The sequence below is a fragment of the Halichoeres trimaculatus genome, unplaced genomic scaffold (genome assembly GCF_033239565.1).
Source record: "Halichoeres trimaculatus isolate MK-OKI-2021-1 unplaced genomic scaffold, fHalTri1.1 fHalTri1_scaffold_16, whole genome shotgun sequence".
In the NCBI taxonomy this organism is placed as follows: Eukaryota; Metazoa; Chordata; class Actinopteri; order Labriformes; family Labridae; genus Halichoeres; species Halichoeres trimaculatus.
In genome coordinates, this window is record NW_027437194.1 from 25,697,586 (window position 1) to 25,723,233 (window position 25,648).

At 40.3% G+C, this 25,648-nt stretch overlaps 1 protein-coding gene across 1 annotated transcript; it reads right to left on the reverse strand.

Annotated features, from left to right (window-relative positions):
* Positions 1-5,851: 5,851 nt before the first annotated feature.
* On the reverse strand, positions 5,852-20,104 carry kcmf1 (potassium channel modulatory factor 1). Its single transcript, XM_074691130.1, has 7 exons — positions 19,885-20,104; positions 17,921-18,088; positions 16,665-16,804; positions 10,462-10,563; positions 10,181-10,364; positions 9,640-9,934; positions 5,852-7,405 (listed from the first exon to the last, which is right to left on the reverse strand). The coding sequence occupies exons 1-7, from the start codon at positions 19,898-19,900 to the stop codon at positions 7,141-7,143; spliced, it is 1,170 nt and encodes a 389-aa protein (XP_074547231.1). The 5' UTR covers positions 19,901-20,104; the 3' UTR covers positions 5,852-7,140.
* Between the last annotated feature and the right edge of the window lie 5,544 nt (positions 20,105-25,648).

Here is a 25,648-nt window from a genome sequence, read left to right on the forward strand (position 1 = left end):
GTGCAAGAGACACCCTCCCCAAATAAATAAAGTCAGCACGTAAAACCTGCACAACACACACACACAAACGACATCATAGACTGGACAGAATCTTACTATTAAAGTTTGAGGTAAAAATGTGCAAGAGCTTGCAAAAAACCCACTTTGATTCAAGCTTTAAAAAAAATGGAAATTCTGATGAGACACTGAATATGACATGGACGTAGCATCTGTGAATCATTGGTCTCTGACTCACCTGATGTGCATTTTATGTGAAAATATGGCCCCTGATATAGTCTGTAAACATTATCATCATCATTTAACTTTTTTCTATAGTCTGGTGTTCAAAAAGCAAACTAAAATCTACAAAATTATAAATCTCAAATAATTAATTAAATTTGTTTTAAACCAAATCTGCACCCCAAAAATTACAAGAGAATTGATTCCTGAGACACGTTTACTTTTTCTGTAAAGATCAGCTTTTTTGAATGGGTGTGTATGTGGTTTGTTGTACTTCAGCAGCCAGCCTCTAGTGGAGATTCAGTGAATTGCAGTTTGTAAGGCTTTCCTTATCAGCTTCATATTTTAAGACCAGAGGTTGCTGCTTGATATTTACTAAACTTTTAGAAGGTAGGGCCCTGAATGTGCAGAATGATGCGAAACTCTCAGTCATTAGATCATTTTAACAGATGCATACACAGGACAGTTTGCACAAAAAAAATGTGCTACAGTGCTTAACAAATTTATTAGACTGTCACTATCCTTAATTATTAGCATATTACTGATAAGCAAAATATTTTTGATATTTTTGTAATGGTAAATCCACTAGGATGTGTAAGCCCTTGAATCAAAATGATAAATTTAATGCTATATTATAATACGTGTTATTACCCATAAATTTCCTACTGCTTTCCAAAAAAGCAGGAAAAATAGTAAAGCACAATATCATTTTTTCAATTAATTTTTTTCATTTCCTGTCATTCATGAACAGAAAAAAAGTGTTTTAGTGTTTGTGTGTTATTTATTTGAATAATTTCTGATTCTTCAGAGAATTTCAGTGAGCTGGCTCAGATTTGGGAATAAAAATGTAAATTCAGTATGAAATTTCTCCTGTTCAAGATGGTGACACAGAGAAAACTCACTGAGAAAAAGAAAGAAAGAAAGAAAGAAAGAAAGAAAGAAAGAAAGAAAGAAAGAAAGAAAGAAAGAAAGAAAGAAAGAAAGTCCTGATTAAAGCACTTCATGATGATGGATGGTTTCCTCATTTTTATGACAGGGAGTCTAATAATGAACATAATAATGAACATGTTTTAGTCTGCTGTAGAAATGACTGGTTTTTTTTTTAATCTCTGTTTGATTTTATGAGTTAAAGGTCATGGTTTAAGTCATACTGCAAATCAGTTACTAATGAAAAATAATGAAAAGGAAAAAGAAAATTGTAATTTGAATCAACCACTCTCCAATTAGCCTTGACAATTACTGTTCAGTCAAATGCACAACAAACATCTACATACATCTAAATAGCATTACCTCAGTAGCATGCTACAGCCTTAACAAGATGTTTTTAAGGCTTTTACTCGAAAATGTTCACTGGACAAAACACGTTTGATTCCAAAGGAAATCAACAGAAGTTCTTGTCTCCGTCTGTGTTCGTTTGCCAGTAATTCTGCTGTGAGCACTCACTCATGTTAAGTGCTCCTTCCTGTTTTTACGACCTCAGTTCACATGATGCTGGAATGCTCTAAATGTTAACAAACACCGTTTTTTATTGTTTGAATATCACTAGACTCATTGAAGATTGCAAAGACAAGATATCAAATCTGAAAAATGGATGGCTTCTTTAAAAATATCTGCACATTTTAAAAACAACTAGCAACACGTTTGTTGAGAGGGGGCAATGAAACTGGAAAAGGTGTGTCTTAACAATTCATGAATAATCTCCACAGGAAAAAAAAAGAGAATCCCATGATTGCTTTACAAACTGTCATGACTCTGTAGTGGAAATCACTGCATGGACTCAAAGTTTGCAGCTGCATCCACTAAGTCAGGCTCAAAGTGTATAAATGCGAAAAGGAAACTTCTCTAGAGCTGAGTCTAAGATGGACTGTGGGGGAGTGAAAAACTATCCTTCATATTCAGAATTAGCAAATATTCCTAATAAAACTTTTTTCTCTTTCTAGTTTAACATTCAAGATTTTGTCTTTACACTATTTTAATCCCTCAAATGCTTTTCAAACATCACGTTTTGTTTCGATCATTGTTTCTCACCCAGCATCCAAACTCTTTCAGAGTCGGGGTTGTGTATTGTTTTGTCTCGATGAATCCAGTGTCCTCGTTTTTCCGCTCTGCTTGCGTGTTGGGACTTTATAAGTACATAATTGTTCTCCCCGCTCTCACACAGCAGTGTTTCTGTAAGTGGGGTGAGATGTTTTGTCTCTGGGATGGGTTGGGGGAGGAGTGGACCAACATGAAGTGATTTATGTTTGTATCAGTAAAAAATTTAAACTGATCTTTTTCATTTCTTCATCCATAAACATCTGAAGGCGTTTTGTCAAAACTTTGGATTCTTATGGTTTGGGCGTCACGTTGCTGAGGCCTCAGATTCTAAAGCTTAGATGGTCAAAAGTCATATTTCATATACAGATTCTCCATGCTGTCATTTTATAACCTTGGGCTTTAATATCTGCAACTCATGTACTGAATTATTTTACCAAAACAAGAGCTGTAGCCTCCCAGGCAGCATGAGGCCTAACAAACAGAGGTAAAGTTTGGCCTACTGTTTTGTTTGTCTGTAGACAAGTTTTTGATGCCTGGGTGGTTGTTGCCACTCGTTCAGAACTTCTTCACTCTGATGTTTGGTAAGCCTCTATTTATCCCAAGAGATGTGGAAATGCTCTGGTTTCTTGTCCTCTGACTGTGGAGGTCATAATCTTGATAAATGTTTTCCGGTTGTAGAGATGTCTTCATCGAATCTCCAAAAACAATCTCAAGTAGTGATCGTTAAACAGGCCAAATACTGAGACATTCCTATTTTTCCATGCCATTGCTTAACCATCAGAAGACGGGGAAAGAACCATGAAGGAGAGGACAATCTGAGTCCCAAAAAGGTTAAAAGGTGTATGACCTGAGTGCTGTCAGGTTCTGCAGATTGCTGTGTTGATAAATAATCTCACACCAAGTGTCTTCCTGGATTTATCTCACCACCCGCAATGACCTCCTGTCTTATAACCTCACCATCCGTATAACAAGTCACTGAACACTGAGGCCTCCTTTACCAACACAATCACAGCATGCTGACACTGACGGTCATCTTTCTAGTGATCTGATTCTTATTTGAGCTTACCACTGCTTCAGTAAACCAGAAAAGCTTTTACTACTAAATCACACACAGTCCAAACCATGGAGTCATCTGTTGCGCAAACCTTAAAGAGGAATCATTGGCTTTAGCAGCGAGCCTCTAGTGGACACTTTAAGATCTGCAGTGGATGGCTTCTCCTCAAGAAAAGGTGAGGAGTGCGTCAGGGTTTATTGAAATTAAATCAGATACAAACTCAGAGAAACTACAGGGTTATGTTTAAGATTTAAGGTATCAAACAAACAAACAGGACATCACTGATCTAAAGCAAAGATCTCTGATGCTATTGCTTGCACTGATGAGGATATGCTTCAGCAAACATGGCAAGAAATCCAGCACTGTATGTGCTTGGTGCAACTAATGGTGCTCCTATAGAGATGTACAAATTTAGTTAAAAAAAAAAAAAAATCAGTATCTTCTCATTTATAACAATTTTCACATATTTTTCTGTTTGTTTGCCTTTGTAATATGTTTTTAAATTGTAAAGAGACTTTATTGACATTTACTAATTGTTGTATTTTTACAGCACTTCTCTACACAGGTGACAAAGAGCTTTACAAAAACAGAAAATAAAAGCTCACACATACTGCAAAGGTCCAGCCCAAATTTGTAAATAGGGAGTATTTTATGGTTGATACTGTCCCTCTGGTGCCACCGTAGTGTCTCTAAATGATTTAAATCTAAGAAAAAAGGAAGAAAAAAAGAAAAAGCATTACGAATTATAAATTTATATCCATATCAAAAAATATGAAAATCTGGATATCCCCTCTCTAACTTTTCATTACAGTTTCTTTTTTTAGCTGTATTCTGCTTTACAGACTTATCTTTTTGCCATTATTATAGAAAAGTAAAAAATTACAGCCCAGAGTTTATGTAACATCAGTTAAGATCAGGGATGCACCAATATGAAAATTTTGGCCGTAACTAAAAGCTGATGTTAAAATTGCTGTTAGGGCCAATAATCGATATTTACCAATATCAATATTGGTAAAAAAAAAAAAAAAAGGAACAATCTTAGATCATCAAAGTTTGAACATACTGGAAATCATGCTAACTGATTTTTTTCAACACCTCCCTTCTCTTTCAAACTTATTTTCCTTGTCCATTCTTCTTAAGTAGTTTTGGTGTTTACATGACCATAGAAAACAATATTTTTGGGGTCTTGGGAAGATCATTTAAGATGCTCTGAAAATTTAACACATCAGCTGATATGTACAAAAAAATTACCAACATCGTCCGATACCGATATTGATACTGATATTGATACCGATATATCATGCATCCCTGGTTTAGATGCCTTAGTAATGTTGTTTTTTGGTTAAAAATAGTAAAAACCATATAAATCATAACTTTAGAGCCCTGTTAGAGCCTGAAGTTTTACAAGAACCTAAAATGTAAATAAAAAAAGCAATAAAACCAGAAATGTTATAACTTTTTGCCCAAAATGTTACAACTTGTGTCAGGATCTTATCGTTCTAAGTTGAAAACCACAGTTTGAAAAAGTGGCCCAGACTCCTCTCAGCGTCTGACCTGATGTTTTGTCCTCTCCTCTGTGGACATCTCTTCACCTCCGCTCTGCTGAGGTGTGAGTGACATTTAATCTGTTGCTTTTGGTGTCGGGCTACTTAAAAAAAGATCCAACATGTGTTGTGAAAGGTATCCCATGGGCTCCATTTGTTTCTAACAATAACTACAGAAGAGTGACACTGACAGCTGCTGAATGACCCCTCACACACACACACACACACACACACACACACACACACACACACACACACACACACACACACACACACACACACACACACACACACACACACACGTGTACACACAGAAAAACTAGTATCCACTGTTCCTAGGAAGCACTGAGATCCAAAACGTAATTTTTAGTTTCATTCCAACGCAGAATTTTTAGGCGGACACATTTTTAAACATTAGTGTGTGTGTGTGTGTGTGTGTGTGTGTGTGTGTGTGTGTGTGTGTCCCACCTGAGTGCTCTGCAGTCTGTGTTTGGAGGAGCTTCACACCCGGCTCATGCTGTGGGACAGCTGCTGGTGCAGTCGTCTTGTCGTGTGGAGGTCACCTACTTCAGAGGAGCTTTGAGGCACCTGCTGCAGGAGAAATCATCACATTTGTTCCTCAACCGTCGTCAAGAGTCCAGATTTAATCAGGGATTTAGCTCAGTGTCTGTCTGCTCAATGAAGGTCTGTTTTCAAGGCAGTCGAGATAAGAGTTGCCAGAAACAAAGCTGAAGGTTTACGGGGCTGAAGTAAACATTACAGAAGGGTTTACAACACATTAATGTTTGTAACGGCATAACGGTGCAAGAGTAAATAAGATTTCTGTTTGTAAGATTTTCTGTGTTGCAGCCATTAAAGGTTACAGTTTGTGAATAAAATCAGCACTCATACATGTTTTAGTGCAATAACCCATCAGGTCCATGTTATGAAAAGTAAATAAAGAGATTTAGAGCCTCTGCTCCAACACAAACAACACAAGATGCAAAGGTGTGATGGTCTCTTGGTTTCATCAAAAGCTGTGCGCAGTTTATATTTATTGTATTCTAAAGTTACAGATTTAAAAAAAAGCGTCTGCCCATGTCTTAGAACCATTATGAAAGTTAACGCACAAGTTCCATATACATCTCACTGTATTGTACATAGAGAGGGTAAAAGTATAGGCATGAAGGTGGCATTTTTCAGATTAAAGGCTCAAAAAGAATCAGAAAGAAAAACATCAATAAATAGAAAGTGCTAAACTTTAGCAGAAAAAAAAGAAAACCTTCTTAAAGAACAAACAAAAACAAAACAAAACTGCAGTGTGGAAGGTCTCAAGCTCCTGCTGTCCTACAAAAAAAAGAAAAAGAAAACAAACAATCCAGCTGGAGTTTGTGGTCTAATGCCAGAAACCAGCAACAAAGACCGACAGACAGAGTGACGTGGAGCGTCTGAGTTTATCTATGAAGTATAACGTTAACTGTCTACAGAGCTGAACACTAAACATTAACATCTGGGTGAAATGTGTGAAAAACTTCTGTTTTTAAAAAGGCAATCTGGAGCTGAGACTCACACACGTTACAGGACTCCTTCAGAGGCTACACTTTCTCTCCTCATTCAAAAACACAAACCAATAAAACATCACCAATCAAATTTCTGCTGGTCAGTTTGGGTCTGAGTGCCCTGACTGAGCCATGTTTGAAAGAACCATTTTAAAAACAGCTTTGGGATCTTTTTTTTAAAAAACAAAACAAAACAGGTTTTAATGACAGCAGGGTCATTAAACGTCATGCACGCTGCAAATAACTGCATGCAGTAGTAATGGTAACCCATCCAAGCACTTTTTATTTAGTAATAGTCATGAACACACACAGCAGCTTGATCAGAGGAGCCTCAGAGCCCTCTTCAACTTTTTGAATGTGGAGTATTTATACGGAGAGCCGTTTGCATGTCACAGGAAGCGAAGGTGTGCCACAGCTGCCTGAAACATTTACCTGATAAAGAAAAGAAACGTTATGTGGATTGATTATCGACTTCATATATATCTTATATATATTTATAGATTTCTCTTCTCTCGCTCGCTCACGCAGTTGCTTCAGCGCACTCGCACATTTATCCCACTTGCTCTCATTTATTTTTGTTTACAATGTAACAAAAATGGTGACAGGCCTGAAATTACAATCACCAAAAACAAACTCAGAAAATCGAGGAGGGAGGGAGAAAGGGGAGGAGGAGGGGGGACTGCTGCTGTTGGCTGTCCATCACTGACAGTTGCAGCAGAGAGGACACAGTCTGCTTGATGCTCGGACATCAAAGAGGAGGCGGCGGAGGCTCCTTCCCCGTAGAGCTGCTCTCTCTGAGCTGGAGGTTCTCCAGCGCCACATCTAAAGGCATGATATCCACGCAGCCCATCGCGCCGAAGTCGGCGAAGTCTCGGCGCTCGTCCTCGTCCGAGGAGGAGCTCTCCTCGTGCATCAGCGTGGACAGGAGCAGCTCCTGGACAAACAGGCTGCGGTCTGCGCGCTCTCCTTCTAGAAACTGACGCTCTGCTTCAGACATCTTAGGTTCATTCAACCTGAGGAAAACAGTTCAAAACATTAAGATCATACACTTCAAAAGACTTTTAACCCAACATTCTAAAACAAAGGAAACAAAAGATTGGTAACGTGCAGTCATGTTATTTAAATATTTGAACAAACACCACTGAGCAGATTTATCAATCTTTGGTAGTTTGATGTTACATCCAGTAACAGGAACAGTACTGGAACTCTGAAAAGACACCTCAGTGTTCTGAGTCTTAAATAAATCCAATGATGAAGTAATGAGACACACTTTTAGGAATGAGGTAATAAATAATGCTAAGTCATTCAGAAATCTGTTCTTGAAGAATCTTAGTGTCTGTACTTTAATGTGTTGTGGGTAGGAATGGGTACCTTTCACATTTGAAATGATATGGTACTGATGCCTGGTACCTGGCAATCCGTACTGGTACTCAACAGTTTTGTACCAATTTTCGGTACTTTTTTGTGTTTATGTAGTAAAAAAATATCAATTTGTTCAATAATAATTTTTTTTTCAACCTTTCAATGTTGTGTTCATGTCCAGCATGGAAAATCGCCTACTCTTTCACTCCCTCATAGTCACAAGGATGCATCTAGGTTCCTAAACATGGTACCTTTTGATTTTAAGTGAATTGGTACCCGTTACTTTTGACAGAATTTGGTCGGTACCTTGAAAAATACCTTATTCGGTACCCATCCCTAGTTTTGGACTGATGGGGCTTAAGATAAACAATAAAAAAAGGTTCTCGAATCAGCTGTATTAATCAAATTTCTCACCAAAACCTAAAGTTTATTTTCCTCAGTTTTACATTTGCACATTTTGATTTTAGTTTGCCTCACAACTGAAATACAACAGATGTATCAGTGGTCCGTCTCAGCTGCGTTACAGCACTGGATCAGATAGGTTTCAATTTAAGTCACTGTATCAACTCATGGGACCTGTTAGGTTGTGGCAGGTCGCAGCCTTTAAAACAATATGCAACCATTTTACCAGATGCCTGAGCTGTGATGTGTCCATTCACTGTAGGGAAGATTAAGCGGGACAGGAAGTAGTTCACAGACAATACCTAAATAGAGCCTGTGACTTTCAAAATAAAACCGCGTTACAACCAGATCGTACTTCACTTGACCACAATCACAAACTGACATAACAAGTGCAGCCAAACCAGGAGTCAACAGGTTTGAGGTTTTACTCGGTCTCGTGACTCCAGCTGTCTGTCAGTCATGCGTGCCATAAAGTCAGTATGAATTGACAAACGCAGTCAACATGCAGCAGAGCAGAGCCAGACCGCAGACGCATTTGGTGCATTTCAGCCATTTGAGTCTTTTGACACATGATGAAACCTTACGTCACCTCATTGAATCAGCTGACTGGCTTTATTAGGTGGTTTCAGCACAAGTTTAACTTTTCATCACTATTTCTAACTGTCAAGACTTACAACAAAAGTTAGGGCCTGCTCTCAAAAGGTGCAAACTTCTGGGGCCATTTGAAGCCAAATTGCAGATTCAACAATTTAGTCCCATGTGGACGTTATCAATTGGGATATGATTCAGTGAGCTTCACACAGCAAGAGCTCAGAGCACTCACTCATCACACTACACATTAGAGAATAAGACAATTCAACAAAGTTAAATCCAACTGTGGAGCAAAAACAGTCAATGATAAGACAAAATCAATCTGACAATAAGAAAAGATGAATAAAACCAAGAGGAAAACAAATAATGTGTTTGGTTTTTTTCTCCACTCTTCCTTGAAAGAACTTAAATTGCAGTTTGCTTCTTCTTTCTCCTTTGCTTTGGTGATTTACAGCCAAACTGGAAACTTTTTGCATGATCAGAAATCTTTGTGTGTCTGTGGGGTACACCCAGGAACAGGTCTGTTACTGAGGTGGAGCTGCTGAGTTTAGGGCTGTGGTTATGGAGTCTGAAGGTACAGAGAAGTGAACCGGCTTGTTTTTGTTTTTTTGTGCTCATAGCTGAAAATAACATGATGAAAGTGTCTAATCTAATACTGTAAAATCAGATAAATTAAATTACAACTGGCCAAATGAAATTCATCAGTGAGAACGCTGCGTGGGAGGAATTAACCATCAAAACATCAAAGCAGCAAACGCAGAAAATGAATCTTAATAAGCAGAACACTGATGACAGGAATGTAAACATCTGAATTACTCAGTCATCACAGACTTATTCTTCAGGGCGTTTATCCTTTTCTTCAGACAGAACCTGAGTGACCGGCTCCACTCACCGTGCTAATAGGAACTGGGAGCTGTGGGATGAAGACGAAGGGTTGCTTTCGCCCACAGTGGCAGTGTTGGCGGTTGCTGTGCTGGGTGGAGGGATGGTGGTGCCAGTGTTGCCGGGGTTGTTGCTGCGTCGTGTGGCGTGCCGGCCCGTCTCCACTTGCTGTCGTGCTGCCTGCGCCTGCTGCCGCTCCAACTGCAGCTGCATCTGGAGCTGCTGGAGCTGAGAGGCTGAAGGCCCCGAGGAGTTTATCTGGCCCCCGGCTGCACGTCGAACACCTGACAGCTGGGACAACAACTCTGCAGGAGACACAAATAACACACTGTCAGCTGTTTGTGAATGTTTACTCATTCTGCTCCATGAAAGAGCCTCTTTGATTTACTATATACATTTTTTTTCTTTCATGACTCAATTGATTTTTCTTTTAAATTTAGATTAAGCATCGTTTTTGTTAGTGTATACTTAGATTTCACCAGCAGCAGTTGTGGGAGCTTCCTGTTTGAGGTTTATAAGTTGTAGCATTTACCTGAAAACACCTGACTCACCTGCGATGGGGTCCATTGCTTCTCTATTACTTGGGGTGTAAGTGGAGCTCTGTGATGAGGAGGATGAAAGTCCCCCCGTGGAGCCGCTAGTAAAGTGCATATTTGTCCGTCGTGCTCTGGGACCGCCCAGCCCTCGCCCGGGGTGGAACATCCTGCGTACATGTCGAACACTGCTGGACTCATCGTGGACACAAACAGTTAAGGTTGATACAGTTCTGGGCTCTGTCAGTGATTCATTCAACACTTCAACATGTGTATGCACATGAGCAGGGAAAGGATATTAAATCTCTTGGCGCTCTGTGTTCAAGTGTGAGGTGAGCTGTGAAGTCGTCTGTGACGTGGTTGGGATCCCCTCCTGGCAAGGCAGCACATATCGGACAGATCTGGAAGAAGACACAGAGACATGTTTATGTTTAAGGTAAATGTTGAATGCTTGCATGACCACCATAACTCCAAAACACATAGAAAAACATGACTGTAAGTTTTAAAGCATCAAGCTACCATGATCAAGCCCTGCTCAGTTCAGTTGGCCCCGGTGCAGCACGCATTTTGTGGTGTTTCCTTTGCATAAAGCTAGGGATGCAGATACTAATCCTGGTATCTGTGTATCAGTTCACCTTTAAAGCTGGATCCGTATCAGTGGGAAGGGGCCGATACATAAAAAAGGCTCTCTTTTTTTTTCCCGGCGCTTTCGGCAATTTGCTTTAGAAGGCAAGGCAAGGCAAGGCAAGGCAAGTTTATTTCTATAGCACATTTCAGCAATGCAATTCAAAGTGCTTTACAGACAAAACAAGTTATAGAAAACAATTAAAATTCAATTAGAAATGAGATTAATTAAAAAGATACAATAAATCAAACGACAAAAAACAAACAAACAAGATTAAAATAGATTTTAAAACAGATTTTAAAACAGATTTGAAAAACAGATTTTAAGATAAAATTTGCAGTGCAAAATTAAAGACAAGATATTAAAATGATTTGTTAAAATGCTCTAATAAAAGGCAGCTGTAAAAAGGTGGGTCTTCAACCTGGATTTAAATGAGCTAAGAGTTTCAGCAGACCTAATATTTTCTGGCAGCTTGTTCCAGATATTTGGAGCATAGAAGCTGAATGCTGCCTCTCCATGTTTAGTTTTGACTCTGGGGACTGAAAGCAGACCTGATCCAGAAGACCTAAGTGGTCTGGGTGGTTCATAAGGGACCAGAAGATCATTGATGTATTTTGGCCCTCGTCCATTCAGAGCTTTGTAAACCAACAGGAGTGTTTTAAACTATATCCTCTTACAAACAGGAAGCCAGTGTAAAGACCTCAGAACTGGACTGATGTGATCCACTTTCTTGGTCTTCGTGAGGACTCGAGCAGCAGCGTTCTGAACCAGCTGCAGCTGTCTGACTGATTTTTTAGGGAGACCTGTAAAGACGCTGTTACAGTAATCAAGCCTACTGAAGATAAAAGCATGGACCAGTTTTTCCAGGTCCTGCTGACTCATCAGTCCTTTAATCCTGGACACATTCTTTAAGTGATAGTAGGCTGACTTTGTAACTGTCTTGATGTGTTTGTTAAAATTCAGATCTGAGTCCATGCACACGCCTAGGTTTCTGGCATGGTCAGTGGTTTTTAACTGTAACATCTGGAGCTGCTCACTGACTTTGACTTTCTCTGATTTGGCTCCAAAAACAACAACCTCAGTTTTGTCTTTGTTTAGCTGGAGGAAGTTTAGGCTCATCCAATCATTGATCTGTTCAATACATTTACCCAGAGCCTGTATGCTGCCATGATCACCTGGTGATACTGAAATGTATAACTGTGTGTCGTCAGCATAGTTATGGTAACTGACTTTGTTGTTTTTTATAATCTGAGCCAATGGGAGCATATAAATGTTAAACAGCAGAGGCCCCAGGATGGATCCTTGGGGGACGCCACATGTTATTTTTGTCCGCTCAGATGTACAGTTACCTATAGACACAAAACAGTCTCTGTCCTTCAGGTAAGATTTAAACCAATTAAGTGCTGTGCCAGAAAGTCCCACCCAGTTCTCTAGTCGGTTTAACAGTATGTCATGGTCTACTGTATCGAAAGCAGCACTGAGATCGAGCAGCACAACTACTGAAACTGTGCCACTGTCTGTGTTCAGGTGGATGTCATTAAACACCTTAACTAGTGCAGTCTCAGTGCTGTGATGAGGCCGGAAACCTGACTGGAAGACATCAAAACAGTCGTTCAGTGTCATAAAGTTATGTAATTGCTGAAAAACTGCTCTCTCAATAATTTTACTTAAAAATGGTAAATTGGATATGGACCTGTAGTTGTTTTTCACTGTCTTGTCTAAATTGTTCTTTTTCAACATAGGCTTGATCACAGCAGTTTTCAGGGCTTGTGGGAAAACGCCTGAGAGAAGAGACACGTTTACAATCTGTACCAGATCTGATGCCATGATTTTTGAGACTTTTTTGAAAAAATCTGTTGGCAGGATATCTAGACAACAGGAGGAAGAATTTAAGTGGTGTATAATGTCCTCCAGGTTTCTATGGTTTATAGGATAGAATTGCGTCATGATGTTAAGATGGGCTCTAGGTGGGCACAACTCATATCCCAAACCTGATATAGAGGAAGTGACTGTTTGTCTAATCTTTTCAATTTTTTCTGTAAAGAATGAGGCAAAATCATTGCAGGCCTTACTGGAATGAAATTCAAGGCTTACTGACACAGGAGGGTTGGTTAGTCTCTCAACAGTAGCAAACAAGGCACGTGTGTTGTTAGAAAGTTACCTATGATTAACTTTCTTTGTTTTTTTTGCTGCATTACCAGTCCAGGGTATGTGCTGAAATCCTGAGGTTAAATTCAATACCTTTTTAAGACTTTTTTAAAAACCTTTCAAAAAGTTTTAAGACCTGATCGCAAATTTAAGCTGTCGCCAGCAACCGATCTTTGACAGTTTGCATTTTAACATAAATTAGCTAAGCTGAGAAGGGATAAAGCTTGATAGAATAAATGAAACCAAAGGCAGGTTTATCGACATTCCCATTCCCACAACAAGTAACAGTTATTCAAGGCCAACTTGAAGGAAAAAAACAAGAATTTATTTCAACGTTGTCAAAATTTAGGACATGTGCTTGAGATTATGTTATTTGCTTTTCATCACTGCTACATACGGACGGCTACTAAACTATTGTACGAACTGAGTTTGTTGTCACATTAGCCTACGGATATGTTGGGCGGCTAGCGCTACAAATAGCCAGCCTCACAAAATTGCAACTTTGCTTGTTATAATGTCTCAAACAACAGCGCTACATACCTGTATTGAAAAATACCTAATCTCATTGCATTGTTTCCAGTAAAATGGTGATTTTAACAAAGAAAATTTGTTCCAAAACAACTGAGATCAGGGGAAGCTTTCTCTAAATTGTAATAATCCAAGATCCCAGGTCATCAAAAGTCTGAGAAATTTTCTCAGGAGGCTTGAGAAACTTTTATGATCTAGAGAGAAATATTTTGAGATGATAAAGCTTTTTCTGGATCCTCACGCTGGTCTGTGATGAGTGTGACGAGCAGAATGATCATCCAATCACCAGGTGTGGTTATTTTTGAAGGTTCAGACCCTGAAAACATTTTCAAACCAGGTGGACTATTTCCGTGGTGGATATATGGAATTGTCTGTCTGAGGTGTCAGGTTAGTTTGTAACAGATGCAAGGAGGAATATAAATATTCATGGATACTTTTGGAGTCAAAGCTTGAATACCAATAAAATTTAATACCTCATAACATTACGATTAATACTTTTTAAGGGCCTTAATTTTCCCACAACTGATTTATCAACTTTTAATACTTTTTAAGACCCCGCGGACACCATGCAGTCTAATAGGGATGGGTACCTTTCACATCTGAAACGATGCGGTACCGATTGCTGGTACCTGGCAATTGGTACCGGTACTCACCGGTACCAAGTTTCGGTACTTTTTTGTGTTTATGTGGTAAAAAATATCAATTTGTTTAATAATAAAATAAAAAAAAAATTCAATTTAGCAAATTCATTCTTCAATATATAACCTTGCAATGCTGTGTTCATGTCCAGCATGGAAAATCACCTACTCTTCCACTCCCTCACAGTCACAAGGATGCATTTAGGTACCTTAACATGGAACCTTTTGATTTTACATGAATCGATACCCGGTACTTTTGACAGAATTTGGTCGGTATCTATAAAAGTGCCTAATTTGGTACCCATCCCTACAGTCTACAGGGTATGAAAATGTAAAATTAGATAGAATTTCTGTACTTTGTTTTCCTGGTATACATTTAAATAATTTATAGTTTAAATAAACATTATCTTTAATAATTTCATCTACTCATTTTTTGCCTTTTACCAAAAACATTACCAGTCTTATCCCACAGTAAGACATGCAGGTTATTTAACACTGGTGTAGGATCGGTATTGGTTGATACCTAAAGCCCAGGTATTGGTATCAGTCTCGGAACCAGAAAAGTTTGACTGGTGCATCCATAACTAAAACCACGACAGATCCCCAAATTACCAACTTCTACCATGCCACTTTTTGGTACCATTCTGTTGAGGTGCCACAAATAGTGATTAAAGGAGGGGCCAGAAACACTGCAGTCTGTTGATTGGTTGTTAGAGTCAACACTACCTGTGCAACACTGATACTAAAGAACAATACATGCCAATCACAAAGAAGAAAAATTGCTGGATGTCTTCCTTCACTGCTCTTTGTTTACTGTGTCACATGTTTCTTCTTCATTAGATTTATTAGCGGGGTACACTGTGTCACATTGCTATGCCGACGTCATGCTACAATGTAGCTGATGTGGCTGTCGGAATCCAGCTTACCCGCGCCCTACCAAGAGGGGGCAAAGCAGACTGCTTGGTGGAAAAACGCTTTATTCTGAAGAGTCAGAACAGCACTGTAGTGCTTTTTACACATGCTGAGGCAAAACATCACAGCCATTCAGAGAGTCGAGTTTCGATTAACTTGACACTAAGGGGATGTAAAACTACTCAATTATGGGGTGCCTGTATTTCCCAGCAGTTTTTCTACTCTAACCCTGTTTATCCACAGAAAAGACTGAGAAAGAGCTTTTAAAAGACAAACTACAGTTATTTTTTTGCACCGTTATGTATGTGATTCAATCAACCCAAAGAGGACAAAGATGACGTCATTCTTCTTTCCCTCCAACAAGTCCTGTCTGTTCAGCTAATCCCCAACACGTCTGATTCCTCTGGACCATAAAGGTCTATTGTTATCTAAAAACTACAAAACAAGCCACAAGAAAGAGTCACATTGTGCGCTGAGTGACACGCTGTCTTACAGTTACAATGAAACACAGCCAGTGTACCTCATTTTGAGTCAATCTGACATCCTCCATCCTGCTGTTACAAATACTCATTGATAAACATAGAGTGTTCATCCACTGCTGAAAATAGTCCCACACAGATTCACCTTTTATGCCTGTGTGATGCCATGTTTGCTGAGAAACATCCTGAAACTGCACATGAGCAGATTTTTTCAGCAAAATGAGAATTTTATCCAAATAATTTTTTTTTTTAATGATACAAGCGTCACAAGTGTTGTTTCAATGAGCAGATCATCATTTCCATTCTGCTTACTTAATTTCACACAGAAAAACCTGTAATATTCAGAAGCTGCGAGTTATTAAGATTAATATCACAGATTTTGTTAATAATACAAAGGTAGCGCCAGCCTCAGTCACCTCACTAGTGGAGGAGTTTGACAGCCGACTTGTTGGCCATGCAAGCCAGCGGGTATCAGCAGCAGCTCAGTTTACTTAGTGGTGGACCAACTCATAAAAATCCTGCCTTGACAACAACTAATCCATAAATCTGTGTGTACGTTCTGGGAAGTCATTTCAGCTGGGAGAGCTGCAGAGCTCTAGTTAAAGCAGACTGACCGCAGAGATGGAGGAAGACAAAAAAAATCTACCTAAAGCTTTAACAAATGTAAACCAGAAAGTATGTTTTTTTTTTTTATTCTGTGAGTATCACTGAGACATTGTTCATGGCTTAAGGCTTTATGTGGACTTACCGTTTTGCATCCTTTTTCTTTCTGAGGAAAAGAAAGATTTTGCTTCTTGTTGCTTTGTCGGCCAGCTTATTATCATCAAAGGGACCTAAGGTCTACGTGTCCTAAAGTAATTTGTTTTCTCTCTGTCAAACCTGACCAGACCACAGATGCTGTGAAACAGCAATTAAAATAACTATTGTTGGTGCTGATAATATCATTTTAAATCATAGACAATGAACAGGATAAGAGTAAGACCGTTTCAGGATCACTTAGAAAGTCCTCACAGTGTCTTTAAACATAAAAAATTGGTTTTAAGTTCCCTTGGAGCATTTAGGATCTGTAGTTGAAACACTCGTGGCTCAGCTGCAATCATGCTTTCATCAAATATGAACAGCTGAAAGTCATGTTTTCCTGTCAGTGAGGGCTCAACGTGCTGTATACTCACCACCTCTGTGGAAGTCTCTGCATGTTCTGAGGTGACATGCTCCTGTAGGGACGTCTCTGTGTAGCCCATCTTGCCACAGTAAGGACATGTGAAGGACTGGGGTTGTTCTACTGAAAAGGTGTCTCCACCGTAATACAAGTCTGCAAAAAGACGGTCGACAGAGAGCAAGTGTTAGCATGAACCACAGCATCACTTATCAACACAACCTTCGTAGCCTGACAACGAGATCACACTCAGTTAACCACACGACTTAACACAATGAATGTCAAATCAAACAGTTGGTGGTAGTAGGCTTATAAAATAAGATGGTCGTGGTCTGGAACTATTAATAAAACTGTGCGGTGTGTTTGCTAAAGATGGTTGGGTTTGTTTAGTCCCCTCCTAACCCAGTAAAACTTAATAATGTCAGAGATGCATTTGTAAAAAACTGTTTTCATGGGAAAATACTGTGTGATAATTCTTTCTTAATCAGCCTGATCAAACTCATCTGTTCTGAATTAAGTGTTTACATAAAGAATTTTTATCCCTACAGCTGAAAGGAGGAGGGGGGACGGAGCGCACTAGCGCTGCGCGGAAGGATACATGACCAGTTAGTTAGGTCCGGATAAATGTTTATATTTCCGTAGACTTAATGCACTTAAAAAATATTCTATGTAGTGTACTCTTGAAGTGTGGTATTACTTTTTGATTTGAGTTCTTGTAGGCAGAGAAAATAGCCTTTGAATCTGGTACGGTCTCTCCCTGTTAGCGCCTATTTCCTCATCACCATCGCTTACAGTTTGTGTCTTACTGAGGGAGAGGAGACAACTTTCTACTGTATCTAATGTCCTTAGTGGTCACATAGAGCTCATACAACCACACTTAAAAAAAACTGAACTATCTATTTAACACGTCTAAATGTTTTTTTAGACATAAATAAAATCAATATACTTAATGTTATGAATGTTTACCCTGGTGTGAAACTCATCAAACTGTGGCTCTGAAACCAAGGAGCTAGGAATGTACCATTCCAACTGTTTGAGATACCAAAACAGACACCTGCATGTTGGTATCAGCCTTCATATGAAGAGGAAACTCAGAGTAATGTTTGAAAACTTCAGGCTCCTAACTTTGTAGACTGACTACATCATTACTTTACACTATGAACGAACAGGAATCAAAGTTTAACTTTAAACTGCCGCTGTAGTTATCCTCCTTCATGATATTTAAGCTTTGTCTAGCAAACTCTTATTGTTATACAACACAACTGTCCTTACCATAGTCTACCCTGGTTAATATACACTGCATGGGGTGCTCTGTTGTGTGCCTTGTTGTGGTGGCCCCACTCTCGTAGCACGATGCGCACAGGTCGTAGTCGTAGCAAATTAAACACTTGAACCGTCTTCCTCTGAAGTTCCCTTTTAAACACGCATCACAGCTCACACCTGCGGAGGAGGGAAAGGAAAGCACAGCGTGAAACTCATGGACCTGACAATACAGTTACAAATTCCTTATAAATGCGCCTGCAGCACCAACAGGGAGAAAGCAACCTCTATCTGCAGGCCAGTCTCGCTTACACGAGCATGTGTTTTGGAGTGGCACCAACCCACAAGTGCCAGCAATGAAGAACTCTGGCATTCCAATGAAGTTCACAAGCAAGGTCTCACAGAGGCAGCTCAGAGGTACGCCACAAACATCAAAACATCTGAGAGCCATTACAGAGTTTGTTGTTCATTTATAGCCTTGTGTACACATTTTCAGGCAGCAATTTTCTCAATTAACATCCACCAAAACAGTTCAAACGAAGAAAATGGGCAGAAGGCATTTGCTTTGTTTCCTCTACCACCGTAGTCAACATATCAAATAGTTTGGCATCCCTTTGCTTTTCCACTGCTTTCTGCATGGTTACAGTTAAAACGATTCATGGAAGAACTATTCAGGAACAGAGTCAGTAATTTTCTATGAGACATCATTCTGAAAGTTATCATTACAAACAATATAACAACTCCTACCTCACTGGCATTTCCTTCAAAGGGAAAAGAACCCCTTATTTGGCAAATATTGGATAATATGTGAGCAACTATTGAGGGAAATTCCAATCTGATACCGAATAATGAAACTTATCAATGCAGAGAGAAAACCTCCACAAAAGGTAGCATTTATTAAACACTGTAAACCATAGACAATAAACTCATTTGCTGTTGTTTTGGTTGTATTATGCAGGTCATTGTGAACAAGAAGGTAAAAACTCCTCACATAGACTTAAAGAAAGATATCAACCTGTATGACAGAGTCATTAACCTCTATGTGTTGGTTTCAGGTTTGTTTGAATGGGTTAGAAGCAGCAAAAACTCTTTCCCGTGAGAACATAAAACCAATTTGCATAAAGAGTTTCGAGTGACATCACCTTTAAGTTGAGACTGCCTTGAGGGTAAAGTTTAAAAAGAGGCAATGTTTTCCTATTATTAAAAAGGTAATGAAACTAACACAAGCCTTTCATGATCCCATCAGAGCTGTGGTGCTCATTTAGCTTCAGAGAAACTGGTGTATCAGTTAAACACTATAACCCCATGTATGGCCTGCTTGGTGGTGTCTACAGTGACCCAAATTTACAGTCTTGCTAGTTAATAGTTAGACAAACCGTATTCAAACCCTTACGAGCAAGTAGCCTGGCAGCTATCTTAAAGTTAGTGACTGGTTTGTGGTCATGAGGCCTCAGACTGTCTGTCTTCTTCTTGATGACAGTGCATTCGCTAACAACATTAGCAATATGAAGCTGAGTGGCGCTAACACTGGAGCTACTGGTGCTTAAAATCACCATATTCCACATGATAGAAGAAAGAGGTGATACTAGCGCTGTTGGGAAAAGGCATACTGTTCAGCTAACACTGAACTGAGCGACACAAAGTCGTAGCTCGCAGAATCAACGACTCCTTATGTTGGCATACATTAGCCTTCGTGCTAACGCAGTACCTAGCAACGGCTAACTGCTAAGCCCCGCAATGTTGCCGTATCATTGCAGACATGTTAAGGAAAGCTGTAACCCTTTGCCTCAAATTATGATAAACTAGAAACACATATTATAAGCCATGCTTCAGAGAAATGCGTATTTTAAAAGGTGGTAAAGAAACAAGACGTTAAAAACGCAGCACCCCCACCCCCTTGACTCGAATAAGCACTTAGCAAAGCTAGCTGTACAGCTAGCTGCTCAGGCGCTGTGTGGACCTGTTTATCAACTCACCCTCATGTCGGGACATCCTACAAACAGCGACACAGCCCCTCCTCGGGCTCCCCAGTGCGATTAATGAGGATCGACGCAGTCTTTTAGGTACTGAACTGAAAAAAGCTTACACCCCCGTCTCTTTTTCGAGCAAGATGGATCCGCTAGCAGCTTACAGTTTGTTCTGCTTCCCCTCCCAGAGTGTCACTTATCGCCAAAGATTGCGGGTGAACGCTAGGCGGCGCACTCCTACATAAAATCACTCCGTGTGTCTGTGAGGTCCACGGTCTGGGGAATTACTTCCCTTATTGTTGTCTCACAGGAATCTCGCCTCTAGAGCTTTTATACAACCAATGCTCTAGAGCAATAAGATTCAAATTCCTTTACTTACACTATACACACAGCAAAATTAGAGCAGTCCTGTCAGGCGCAAATACAGCAATATAAATTATTTTTCTTTATAAAATGATAAAAGATTAAAAAAACAACAACTATACAGTCAGCTGCACATGGCAACAAATCTTTTGGGTGTTTCTTACTGAAGAATTAAAGTACCATAATTTTTTAAAAATATTTTTCTCAGTTTTCTTATGATAACGAGCTAATTGCAGTTGTTTTCTCAAGATCTTAACTTAATTTTCTTGTTATCTTTGGGTAACGAAACTTTGTTTCCATGGCCTTTAAGGTCTTCCATAGATTTGACTTTGGTAGCTCATTAAAGTTTTTAAATTAAAGATATAACATGATACAACAACAACAACAACAACAACAACAACAACAACAACAACAACAACAACAATAATAATAATAATAATGTGAAAAATTACTTAATAGTGAGGTCTAGGGAATGTAATGTATGAAGTTTATTTTATTTTCAGGGTATAATTTGGGATTAAATGGGTTAAGATAGGGTGCATAGGAAAAATAAAAATGTAGAGGAGTGAGGGATAAAGTGCAAAAAGGGATGTAAGCATGTGTCAAAAGATACTATGAGCATCTTATATACAAGTTAAGTTGCTGCATATTTTAGTAATACAATTTTGCAATCTATATATTCTATCTAAAAATCCTCTTATATTCAAGTGCTTTCTCAAAGAGCATTTCTTTAGCTGAGAGGATATTTACCTTTAATGATACGTTGCTATCAGGAGTTGATTTCTTAAGATCCTTTCCCTGATTTATTAAAAAAGCAGGGGCGAAAATCCCTTTTCATTGTTGGGGGGGACAATAAACAGAAAAATTTCAGAGATTAATTCCTGGGGGGGACATAAAAATAAATGCTATATTTTTTGCTGTGTTGTTTTATGTTGTGATCCTAAACAGTGACTGTAATCCTGTCATTGTTCCTTATAAGTCCAATGTTCAACATCTAAGTCAAAGTCATAACAACTTTATTTTTACATGAATAAATCTAGGATAGAACACAAGACTCTAATAAATAATGGCCTACATCAATGAACTCATAAATCTGGATAATATCTCACTAGAGTCCATCTTAAATAGTTTGATATTGTGTTATAAATGAGAGGATGAGGATGTCAGCATATCACCTGTCTGTCTTATCTGTCACAGCCTTTTTTGCATCATAAAGGAGAGGCTGTTTGCCAGCCAGCAGCAAACGGTGTGATAACTAACTTATAAATTGTTTAGTGTTTTGATGCACTAAATCGCGATCCCTGGCACTCTGTAGTCTGTGTCTGTGTGTGCGCACCACATCGAATGAAAGCTTGATCAGTGTCTTGTGTTTATTTAAAGCATACTGTCAGACTTCGGACAAAGGAGTTGACATTAACTTTTCATTTTCTCGGTGTGTCTGTTGAACAAGTGAAGTTAGAATATATATATATATATATATATATATATATATATATATATATATATATATATATATATATATATATATATATATATATATATATATATATATATATATATATAATTTTATTTATTTATTTTTTTTTTTTGTCAGTATTTTTGCCCATACTTAACCTTCATGTGTTTTGGGTGGTATAAAGAGGCATTAAAAGCTGTTAACCTTGTGGCACATGTAGTTTTCTGTGCACTCCCTGAGTAAATGACTTAGTAACTCAAAAACATCAGGCTAAAAATAATACTGATTAAAGAGTCGTTCAGGAGCTGAAAGATCCAGCTGACAGGGATTGTTTTACCCTGTCCACCTTCCATCACCTTTTGCTGCTCTTTAAAAGGAACTTTCTAGTATTTCCTACATATTACAGCAAAACTATCAGTTAGTTATTTCCATAACGAACCTGGTTTAGAAAAAAACTCTGTTCATTATCTTCATCCATTATTTCAGAAAACAAGAGATCCTTCTTCAGTGTTTGAATTCTGATTAAGAGTCAGATCGAGCTGAACAAAGCTTTTTTTAAGCATCCTCAACCACAACACACACATCTTTATACAAAACAATCACTTCAAGATGAGGAAAAATAGAAAATACAATAAAACATTCAAATAATCAAATATTTTTCAACGCCATTTGTCATTTTAAGCTGTGAAAAGTGAAAAAAAAAAAAGATTTTGAAAGCAGAATTATTGTTTTTTTTTTTGTTTGTTTGTTTTTTATTTGCAAGACACACATTTCAAAACATTTAAACATTTAAACAACAGAGGTATTTGGGAATTGTTGCAATGCTGTCTATGCCTCATCAAATGTTTTCATATAAAGAGACACAGACAACCTACAACAGACATGGGGGCCAGTTAAAGGGGGAACAAAGGGGGTTCAGGTTAATGCACACATAGAGGAGGGCTGAGGGGCTGGATGGTCCTGGGTCAGGTCCTCACTGACCATCACTGGAGGTTTTTCTTTTTCTTTGAAAAAGTCCCAGGAACCTTCTGGTCTTTGATCTTTTTGGAGCTGCCTGGGCTCCCTGGGTGACCTGGGCTCCTTCAGATACTTTGGTTAGCTCAAGTATCTGACCATCCAGGACCTGTGAAGTGTCCTCCACGCTGGTGGTTGGTGTCTCTTGGTCCTCCCTCACTGGAGTCTGCTGGAGTCTGCTGATAGACTCCAGGAGAGAGGCCTTCTCCTGCTGCCACAGGTCCTGTTGTTTCTCCACATCCTCGCAGGCTTGTTTCAGAGAGGCCTTCAACCTGGAGGTTTCTGTCTGCTCTATGAGGAGCCGTGACCTGTCCATCTCCCTCTGGCATTTCTGGGTGGACAGCTCCATTTGGGCCTGTTGCAGCTCCTCTGACTTCCTGTGACTCTCCTCTCTGTGTTGTTCCAGGAGCTTGGATCTTTCCTCAGCCCACTGCTGTTTGAGCTTCTCCAGCTCCTCTCTGGCCTGGCAGAGGTCAGTCTCCATCCTGGCAGCGTTCTCTTGCACAGACAGGATGTGGGACCTTTCCTGGTCCCACAGGTGTTGAAGCCTGTCCATGTTGTTTAGGGCCTGGTTGTGAGCAGCCTGAATCCTGTTCCTCTCTTCAATGTGTTCATTCAGGAGGTTAGATCTTTGTTTTTCCCACTCAGACTTCAGGCTGTCGGTTTCTTCCTGGGCTCGTCTCAGAGCGGCCTCCATGGTGCAGGTTTTCTCCTTCTGCTCTTCTAGGAGACGAGACCTTTCCTGCTCCAGCTGCTGTTTCTGGATCTTCAGGTCCCTCTGGGCCTTGTTCAGGGCAGCCTTCAGTCTGCTGCTCTCCTCTTCCTCTGCCAGGCCATGAGATCTCTCAACCTCCAGCTGCTGCCTCTGAGTCTCCAGCACTTTTTGGGCCTGGGACAGAGAGGCCTTCAGCTTGGATGTCTCCTTTTGCTCTGCCAGGCAATGAGATCTCTCCTCCTCCAGCTGCTGTTGGTGGTGTTTCAGGTCTTCTTGGGCCTGGTTCAGGGCAGCCTTCAGTCTGCTCATTTCTTCCTGCTGTGACAGGCAGTTTGCTCTGTCCTCCTCCCACTGCTGTTTCTGGATCTTCAGATCCTTTTGGGCCTGGTGCAGGGCAGCCGTCAGTCTGCTGCTCTTCTCTTTCTCTGCCAGGCCATTAGATTTCTCCTCCTCCAGCTGCTGTTGGTGGTTTTTCAGCTCTTCTTGGGCCTGGTTCAGGGCAGCCTTCAGTCGGCTCATTTCTTCCTGCTGTGACAGGAGGTTTGCTCTTTCCTCCTCCAGCTGGTGGCTGCTGTTTGCTGGATCCTCCTGGGCCTTGTCCTGTGCAGGCTCTGTGTTGCAGGTCTCAGTCTGGGCGTCTTGGGAGAGATCAGACCTGGACTCTGCTGACTGTGCCTGCTGCAGAGCAGCTTGTAACTTTTGGATTTCTCCAAAAAGGTAAAACCTCTCCTGTCCCCAGTGTTGTGCCTGGATGTAATTGTCCCCAACAACCTTGTACAGATATTCCTGAAGCTTGTTGGTCTCCTCTTTGTGCTGGGCCAGGCTGTCTTCTGTCTCTCTACACCTCTTCCTCTCAGTTTCCAGGTCTTCCTTGAGTTTCTCCAGCTCACTAACAGCTTCCCTTGCTGTGTCCTCAGCCAGGAGAAGCTTCCTGTCAGAGGCATCATTGGCTTCATGATGTTGGAGCTGATTTTTTAACTGCTCCACCTCATGGGTCAAAGCCACTTTTTCCTTCTCAGGTCTTAAGACCTGATCCTCTTTGTCTTCTGGGCTGCCAAATTCCAGCTGAGGGACCTGGATCTCAGTCTTATCAATGAGCAGATGTTTGCTAAAAACCACTGCGCTGCGCGGTACTTTACGTGCAGAAACAGACTTTTTGAAAGTTTCTGCTGGCTGTGGTTTTTCTGCTGACTTAAGAGGCTGGAGCCTTGGCTGGGGTCCAGGTTTAGGTCCAGGCTGAGGTGTTGGTCCAGGCTGGGGTCCCGGCTGTGGTCCAGGCTGTGGTGTTGGTGCAGGCTGGGATCCAGGCTGATGTGCTGGTCCAGGCTGAGGTGCTGGTCTAGGCTGAGGTGCTGGTCCAGGCTGAGGTGCTGGTGCGGGCTGGGGTTCAGACTGGGGTCCTGGCTGAGGTGTTGGTCCAGGCTGAGGTGCTGGTCCAGGCTGGGGTCCAGGCTTTCCCCCAGGTGACTCTGCAGGCTGTGTTGTTGGAGCCACTGCAGAGCTGTTGGTCACTTTTCTGCAGCCCTCAGCTTCCAGTTCCTCCTGAGTGTAATCTCTCAGCAGAAAAGGAAAGGACGAGGCCAGGTTGACTCCTGACTGTGTCTTCTTCTTCTTCTTCTTCTTCTTTGAGCTGATGTTCTCAAAGTAAAAGTTATCAATCTCCTCCTCAACAAGATCAATCGGCCTTAACTCAAACTGAGGTGCCAGAGTCTGGGGCTGTGAGGGGATGTCTCTGAAGACCTTGTTTCTGCCCTTTCTGGCATTAGTCCTTACGTTTCTTTCCATTGTTAAAGCTCGTGTAGATTCTGTGAATCGCAATGCGTGTCTCTCTGTCTGGCTCAATTGGCTTGACTGAAGATACTGATCTGCAGCGTTAGGTACTGATACACTAAAACTCCTTCAGCTAAGGCCCACTGTGACATCACAACCATGTTCCAGAATCAAGAGCATTGTGATGTCATAGTAGATTTTAGGAGACTCCTAGCTAAGGTCTACTATGACATCACAATGCTCTTGATTCTGGAACATGGTTGTGATGTCACAGTGGGCCTTAGCTGAAGGAGTTTTAGTGTATCAGTACCTAACGCTGCAGATCAGTATCTTCAGTCAAGCCAATTGAGCCAGACAGAGAGACACGCATTGCGATTCACAGAATCTACACGAGCTTTAACAATGGAAAGAAACGTAAGGACTAATGCCAGAAAGGGCAGAAACAAGGTCTTCAG